Genomic DNA, 8,569 nt, shown 5'->3' with positions numbered 1-8,569 from the left:
ATAGACTAGACTTTAGTCTATTCTATAGACTAGACTTTAGTCTATTCTATAGACTAGACTTTAGTCTATTCTATAGACTAGACTTTAGTCTATTCTATAGACTAGACTTTAGTCTATTCTATAGACTAGACTTTAGTCTATTCTATAGACTAGACTTTAGTCTATTCTATAGACTAGACTTTAGTCTATTCTATAGACTAGACTTTAGTCTATTCTATAGACTAGACTTTAGTCTATTCTATAGACTAGACTTTAGTCTATTCTATAGACTAGACTTTAGTCTATTCTATAGACTAGACTTTAGTCTATTACTATAGACTAGACTTTAGTCTATTCTATAGACTAGACTTTAGTCTATTCTATAGACTAGACTTTAGTCTATTCTATAGACTAGACTTTAGTCTATTCTATAGACTAGACTTTAGTCTATTCTATAGACTAGACTTTAGTCTATTCTATAGACTAGACTTTAGTCTATTCTATAGACTAGACTTTAGTCTATTCTATAGACTAGACTTTAGTCTATTCTATAGACTAGACTTTAGTCTATTCTATAGACTAGACTTTAGTCTATTCTATAGACTAGACTTTAGTCTATTCTATAGACTAGACTTTAGTCTATTCTATAGACTAGACTTTAGTCTATTCTATAGACTAGACTTTAGTCTATTCTATAGACTAGACTTTAGTCTATTCTATAGACTAGACTTTAGTCTATTCTATAGACTAGACTTTAGTCTATTCTATAGACTAGACTTTAGTCTATTCTATAGACTAGACTTTAGTCTATTCTATAGACTAGACTTTAGTCTATTCTATGGACTAGAGTTTAGTCTATTCTATAGACTTTAGTCTATTCTATAGACTAGACTTTAGTCTATTCTTTAGACTAGACTTTAGTCTATTCTATAGACTAGACTTTAGTCTATTCTATAGACTAGACTTTAGTCTATTCTATAGACTAGACTTTAGTCTGTTCTATAGACTAGACTTTAGTCTATTCTATAGACTAGACTTTAGTCTATTCTATAGACTAGACTTTAGTCTATTCTTTAGACTAGACTTTAGTCTATTCTATAGACTAGACTTTAGTCTATTCTATAGACTAGACTTTAGTCTATTCTATAGACTAGACTTTAGTCTATTCTATAGACTAGACTTTAGTCTATTCTATAGACTAGACTTTAGTCTATTCTATAGACTAGACTTTAGTCTATTCTATAGACTAGACTTTAGTCTATTCTATAGACTAGACTTTAGTCTATTCTATAGACTAGACTTTAGTCTATTCTATAGACTAGACTTTAGTCTATTCTATAGACTAGACTTTAGTCTATTCTATAGACTAGACTTTAGTCTATTCTATAGACTAGACTTTAGTCTATTCTATAGACTAGACTTTAGTCTATTCTATAGACTAGACTTTAGTCTATTCTATAGACTAGACTTTAGTCTATTCTATAGACTAGACTTTAGTCTATTCTATAGACTAGACTTTAGTCTATTCTATAGACTAGACTTTAGTCTATTCTATAGACTAGACTTTAGTCTATTCTATAGACTAGACTTTAGTCTATTCTATAGACTAGACTTTAGTCTATTCTATAGACATTAAAAAAATAATTTGTAAAAATGTTTGTGATTAATTGCATTATTAATTGCGCTGTTAAAAACACTTCGATAATATGTAATCAATTGTTATTCGTTTTTGGAATAATTTTGAAGATTATACAATAAAGTGTTATTTGTGAAAAGAATAAATATTTACTTTATAAATAACGTATTTTTCGTGCCTAAATTTATTGCGTTCTATGTGTTATCCGTAGTAGATAATTTTTCAAATTGCATTGAAATCCGCCAAGAGATTTTGAATAAATTTACTACAGACGGTTAGAATACTTTGTAAAATGTTAATTATTTTTGTTATGCGCATATAAATCACATAAACAACTAAACATTTAAACAATTAACTCATTTATTTAAAGATGATTGTACAACAACAATAATTAATGTGTGATTCAAGTGATATGGATATAAATGAGAAAAATATTAAGAAAGATCAGTTAAGTTTGTAATACAGATTCTTGAATCATAAATACAGACGGGCCTCTCCTACTTATTCCCAGTCACTTTGTCTTAATTTGAAATTTTCTAAATAAAGCTCTTTTTATTAAAAATTAACAACATTTTTATTTAACAAAATTTTTATAAAATTTCTTGTATTAACAAATTTAAACATTAACATATTTTCTTAATACTTTTTTTTAGTAATTATTGGAATCTTTGGTGGAGTTTTGGTTTTTTTCCATATTCATATAAAATTATTATCGTTTTGACAGACACGTTGAGGACAACAATCGGGATAGGGTTGACGCATATCCGATTCAATGCTGCAGGTGGCATTGGGTACTATATTGTGGCGGCCACAGCTGGAAAAGGAAGGAAAACAAATAAAAGTGCAATTTTACTATTACATTATAAATAGCTTGGACTATAGTCCAACATATACATATATCATCTCCACTATAATTTAAGCAATAGTCGATACGATAGTCAAGACTATGACCTGATTTAAATTGTAATTTAAAGTCTGAACTACAGTATTTCTGTACTTAGTTTAATCTGGTCTATAGTCTAATCTTTAGTATAGCCTATAGTATGGACTATAGTCTTGTATAGTCTAGTTTATAGCCTAGAATATAGTCTGGATCTACAGTCTGGAATATAGCCTGGATTATAGACTTTTATATAGTATGTACTATAGACTATTCTATAGTCTGGACTACAGTCTAGTATATAGTTTCGTATATTGTCTAGTCGAAATTCTGGCCTATGGTCTAGTATATTGCCTAGTTTATAGTTCAGTCTATAGTCCTAGTCTATAGTCTAGTCTATATCTAGTCTATAGTCTAGTCTATAGTCTAGTCTATAGTCAATTCTATAGTCCTAGTCTATAGTCTAGTCCTATAGTCAAGTCTATAGTCTAGTCTATAGTCTAGTCTATAGTCTAGTCTATTAGTTCCTAGTCTATAGTCTAGTCTATAGTCTAGTCTATGGTCTAGTCTATAGTCTAGTCTATAGTCTAGTCTATAGTCTAGTCTATAGTCTAGTCTATAGTCTAGTCTATGGTCTAGTCTATAGTCTAGTCTATAGTTTAGTCTATAGTCTAGTCTATAGTCTAGTCTATAGTCTAGTCTATAGTCTAGTCTATAGTCTAGTCTATAGTCTAGTCTATAGTCTAGTCTATAGTCTAGTCTAGTCTATAGTCTAGTCTATAGTTTAGTCTATAGTCTAGTCTATAGTCTAGTCTATAGTCTAGTCTATAGTCTAGTCTATAGTCTAGTCTATAGTCTAGTCTATAGTCTAGTCTATAGTCTAGTCTATAGTCTAGTCTATAGTCTAGTCTATAGTCTAGTCTATAGTCTAGTCTATAGTCTAGTCTATAGTCTAGTCTATAGTCTAGTCTATAGTCTAGTCTATAGTCTAGTCTATAGTCTAGTCTATAGTCTAGTCTATAGTCTAGTCTATAGTCTAGTCTATAGTCTAGTCTATAGTCTAGTCTATAGTCTAGTCTATAGTCTAGTCTAGTCTATAGTCTAGTCTATAGTCTAGTCTATAGTCTAGTCTATAGTCTAGTCTATAGTCTAGTCTAGTCTATAGTCTAGTCTATAGTCTAGTCTATAGTCTAGTCTATAGTCTAGTCTATAGTCTAGTCTATAGTCTAGTCTAGTCTAGTCTATAGTCTAGTCTAGTCTAGTCTAGTCTAGTCTATAGTCTATAGTCTAGTCTAGTCTATAGTCTAGTCTAGTCTATAGTCTAGTCTATAGTCTAGTCTATAGTCTAGTCTATAGTCTAGTCTATAGTCTAGTCTATAGTCTAGTCTATAGTCAGTCTAGTCTATGTCTATAGTCTAGTCTATAGTCTAGTCTATAGTCTAGTCTATAGTCTAGTCTATAGTCTAGTCTATAGTCTAGTCTATAGTCTAGTCTATAGTCTAGTCTATAGTCTAGTCTATAGTCTAGTCTATAGTCTAGTCTATAGTCTAGTCTATAGTCTAGTCTATGTCTAGTCTATAGTCTAGTCTATAGTCTAGTCTATAGTCTAGTCTATAGTCTAGTCTATAGTCTAGTCTATAGTCTAGTCTATAGTCTAGTCTATAGTCTAGTCTATAGTCTAGTCTATAGTCTAGTCTATAGTCTAGTCTATAGTCTAGTCTATAGTCTAGTCTATAGTCTAGTCTATAGTCTAGTCTATAGTCTAGTCTATAGTCTAGTCTATAGTCTAGTCTATAGTCTAGTCTATAGTCTAGTCTATAGTCTAGTCTATAGTCTAGTCTATAGTCTAGTCTATAGTCTAGTCTATAGTCTAGTCTATAGTCTAGTCTATAGTCTAGTCTATAGTCTAGTCTATAGTCTAGTCTATAGTCTAGTCTATAGTCTAGTCTATAGTCTAGTCTATAGTCTAGTCTATAGTCTAGTCTATAGTCTAGTCTATAGTCTAGTCTATAGTCTAGTCTATAGTCTAGTCTATAGTCTAGTCTATAGTCTAGTCTATAGTCTAGTCTATAGTCTAGTCTATAGTCTAGTCTATAGTCTAGTCTATAGTCTAGTCTAGTCTAGTCTATAGTCTAGTCTATAGTCTAGTCTATAGTCTAGTCTATAGTCTAGTCTATAGTCTAGTCTATAGTCTAGTCTATAGTCTAGTCTATAGTCAAGTCTATAGTCAAGTCTATAGTCTAGTCTATAGTCTAGTCTATAGTCAAGTCTATAGTCTAGTCTATAGTCTAGTCTATAGTCTAGTCTATAGTCTAGTCTATAGTCTAGTCCATAGTCTAGTCTATAGTCTAGTCTATAGTCTAGTCTATAGTCTAGTCTATAGTCTAGTCTATAGTCTAGTCTATAGTCTAGTCTATAGTCTAGTCTATAGTCTAGTCTATAGTCTAGTCTATAGTCTAGTCTATAGTCTAGTCTATAGTCTAGTCTATAGTCTAGTCTGTAGTCTAGTCTATAGTCTAGTCTATAGTCTAGTCTATAGTCTAGTTATAGTCTAGTCTATAGTCTAGTCTATAGTCTAGTCTATAGACTAGTCTATAGTCTAGTCTATAGTCTAGTCTATAGTCTAGTCTATAGTCTAGTCTATAGTCTAGTCTATAGTCTAATCTATAGTCTAGTCTATAGTCTAGTCTATAGTCTAGTCTATAGTCTAGTCTATAGTCTAGTCTATAGTCTAGTCTATAGTCTAGTCTATAGTCTAGTCTATAGTCTAGTCTATAGTCTAGTCTATAGTCTAGTCTATAGTCTAGTCTATAGTCTAGTCTATAGTCTAGTCTATAGTCTAGTCTATAGTCTAGTCTATAGTCTAGTCTATAGTCTAGTCTATAGTCTAGTCTATAGTCTAGTCTATAGTCTAGTCTATAGTCTAGTCTATAGTCTAGTCTATAGTCTAGTCTATAGTCTAGTCTGTAGTATAGTCTATAGTCTAGTCTATAGTCTAGTCTATAGTCTAGTCTATAGTCTAGTCTATAGTCTAGTCTATAGTCTAGTCTATAGACTAGTCTACAGTCTAGTCTATAGTCTAGTCTATAGTCTAGTCTATAGTCTAGTCTATAGTCTAGTCTATAGTCTAGTCTATAGTCTAGTCTATAGTCTAGTCTATAGTCTAGTCTATAGTCTAGTCTATAGTCTAGTCTATAGTCTAGTCTATAGTCTAGTCTATAGTCTAGTCTATAGTCTAGTCTATAGTCTAGTCTTTAGTCTAGTCTATAGTCTAGTCTATAGTCTAGTCTATAGTCTAGTCTATAGTCTAGTCTATAGTCTAGTCTGTAGTCTAGTCTATAGTCTAGTCTATAGTCTAGTCTATAGTCTAGTCTATAGTCTAGTCTATAGTCTAGTCTATAGTCTAGTATAGTCTAGTCTATAGTCTAGTCTATAGTCTAGTCTATAGTCTAGTCAATAGTCTAGTCTATAGTCTAGTCTATAGTCTAGTCTATAGTCTAGTCTATAGTCTAGTCTATAGTCTAGTCTATAGTCTAGTCTATAGTCTAGTCTATAGTCTAGTCTATAGTCTAGTCTATAGTCTAGTCTATAGTCTAGTCTATAGTCTAGTCTATAGTCTAGTCTATAGTCTAGTCTATAGTCTAGTCTATAGTCTAGTCTATAGTCTAGTCTATAGTCTAGTCTATAGTCTAGTCTATAGTCTAGTCTATAGTCTAGTCTATAGTCTAGTCTATAGTCTAGTCTATAGTCTAGTCTATAGTCTAGTCTATAGTCTAGTCTATAGTCTAGTCTATAGTCTAGTCTATAGTCTAGTCTATAGTCTAGTCTATAGTCTAGTCTATAGTCTAGTCTATAGTCTAGTCTATAGTCTAGTCTATAGTCTAGTCTATAGTCTAGTCTATAGTCTAGTCTATAGTCTAGTCTATAGTCTAGTCTATAGTCTAGTCTATAGTCTAGTCTATAGTCTAGTCTATAGTCTAGTCTATAGTCTAGTCTATAGTCTAGTCTATAGTCTAGTCTATAGTCTAGTCTATAGTCTAGTCTAGTCATAGTCTAGTCTATAGTCTAGTCTATAGTCTAGTCTATAGTCTAGTCTATAGTCTAGTCTATAGTCTAGTCTATAGTCTAGTCTATAGCTTCTAGTCTAGTCTATAGTCTAGTCTATAGTCCAGTCTATAGTCTAGTCTATAGTAGTCTAAAGTCTAATCTATAGTCTAGTCTATAGTCTAGTCTATAGTCTAGTCTATAGTCTAGTCTATAGTCTAGTCTATAGTCCAGTCTATAGTCTAGTCTATAGTCTAGTCTATAGTCTAGTCTATAGTCTAGTCTATAGTCTAGTCTATAGTCTAGTCTATAGTCTAGTCTATAGTCTAGTCTATAGTCTAGACTATAGTCTAGTCTATAGTCTAGTCTATAGTCTAGTCTATAGTCTGGTCTATATTTTAGTACATAGCCTACCCTATAATCTAGTCTATAGTCTTGGCTATCCGCTAGTCCACAGTCTAGACCGGTCTATTGTCTGTAGTTTGTACTGATGTCTGATTAATTTTTTAAACTTACAATTCCATAACTAAAACATAATCCGGACGGCAGAATATGCGTTCACAATGACCCTCCCGATTGAGGGGTGTAAAAGATTGATTAATGGGTATTGCCTGCTGTAATTCTTCATAGTAACACTGATTGGGATAATCTAAAATATTACATTTTTAAAGTATTTTTTTCCATATTAATAAAATTAAATTTTGACATCAAATTTCTTCTTTAACACACCTTTGTGAACGGCATTGCCACGATAACGCACATCAGCCAGAGCCAAACCGAGCACAAGGCTTAAAGCAAATAAATTTATTAAAAAATTCATTTTTAGATAAATTTTCTTTAATATTTTCTGAATTTTTATAAAAACACTTTCGCGCTTTAGTTTTTCTTGAACTAAAAGTAAAAACACTTGAACGGAAATAAACGTTAGTTTTTGAAATGACGATCGTGAGAGCGACTCAATTGGCGAGTGACTGTTGTAGATTCAATTAATTTTTGTTGCTTTTATATAAAATTAATTATTGTTTTTTTTTTTTATTGTTATCTTACTACCTACATACAAAACTTTTATTATAAAGAATACTGAATACGTAAATGCAGTAAAAAAGTAGTTGTTGGATATATTTTGTGTAAAAAATCTACAAGCATTTTGTAAGTTTTAATTAAAGTGATTACTAAAAATTAGGACAATCACAGAGTATTAATTAAAACGGAATAAAGGCTTAAGATATGAAAATTAAAGAAAAAAATCTAAAAACTTTTGAAATCAATTGCCATAATAACACCAAGCAAGATCGAAATATTAGTGCATTAAACATGATCTGTGATCTTCCTTAATATTTATCTCTAGTAAAGCTACTGTCTAATTTGTTTCTCTCTATCTCTTTTTCTATTGTTCTCATTTTGCTAAGAGTTTAATTAAAAATACCCATTTTTTTCTTTCGAAGAATCTGTCTAATTAAATTCTACAATAAAAAAAGATCGTGGTGAGTGAACTGTTAGAAAAAAAATTTAAACAAGATTTTGTTTATTATTTAAATACAGATATTTATTATTAAATATAAATATTTGCAAAGCAATAACTTTTAATAGAAAACAATTGATTAAATGTGGCAAAAAAATATTTAGGAGGAACTAATAATAATAAATTATATTTGTTAAACTCCAAAGAAAATGTTAGTTAATTAAAAAAAAGTTTTTTTTTTAAATTTTATTACTTAATCTATAGCCTGGACGACAAACTGAACTAAAACGTACTCTATAGTCTGGACTACAGTCTAGCCTATAGTCTGGAGTATAGTCTGGCCTATAGTCTGGACTATAGTCTAGTCTATAGTCTGGACTATAGTCTAGTCTATAGTCTGGACTATAGTCTAGTCTATAGTCTGGACTTTAGTCTGGATTATAGTATAGTCTTTAGTCTGGATTATAGTCTAGTTTATAGTCTGGACTATAGTCTAGTCTATAGTCTGGACTATAGTTCAGTATATAGTCTGGACTATAGTTCAGTCTATAGTCTGGACTATAGTTCA

The 8,569-nt window shown here is 30.9% G+C and overlaps 1 protein-coding gene across 1 annotated transcript; it reads right to left on the bottom strand.

The window, feature by feature from the left end:
• Positions 1 to 2,170: 2,170 nt before the first annotated feature.
• Positions 2,171 to 7,534, bottom strand: LOC119612283. Its single transcript, XM_037968040.1, has 3 exons — positions 7,269 to 7,534; positions 7,056 to 7,188; positions 2,171 to 2,429 (listed from the first exon to the last, which is right to left on the bottom strand). The coding sequence occupies exons 1-3, from the start codon at positions 7,357 to 7,359 to the stop codon at positions 2,312 to 2,314; spliced, it is 342 nt and encodes a 113-aa protein (XP_037823968.1). The 5' UTR covers positions 7,360 to 7,534; the 3' UTR covers positions 2,171 to 2,311.
• Between the last annotated feature and the right edge of the window lie 1,035 nt (positions 7,535 to 8,569).

The sequence above is a fragment of the Lucilia sericata genome, unplaced genomic scaffold (genome assembly GCF_015586225.1).
Source record: "Lucilia sericata isolate MDLA Ls3-8-SP2 unplaced genomic scaffold, ASM1558622v1 Contig001643F_arrow, whole genome shotgun sequence".
Classification (NCBI taxonomy): Eukaryota; Metazoa; Arthropoda; class Insecta; order Diptera; family Calliphoridae; genus Lucilia; species Lucilia sericata.
This window is presented reverse-complemented; position numbering and strand designations above follow the sequence as displayed.

Bases quoted from the DNA above. Each gene is read 5' to 3' on its own strand.
- LOC119612283 (XM_037968040.1), bottom strand. From the start codon at position 7,359: ATGAATTTTTTAATAAATTTATTTGCTTTAAGCCTTGTGCTCGGTTTG. The intron at 7,189-7,268 runs GTGTGTTAAAGA...GTAATATTTTAG, and splicing joins TGGCAATGCCGTTCACAAAG to ATTATCCCAATCAGTGTTAC. The intron at 2,430-7,055 runs GTAAGTTTAAAA...TTCCTTTTCCAG, and splicing joins TATGTTTTAGTTATGGAATT to CTGTGGCCGCCACAATATAG.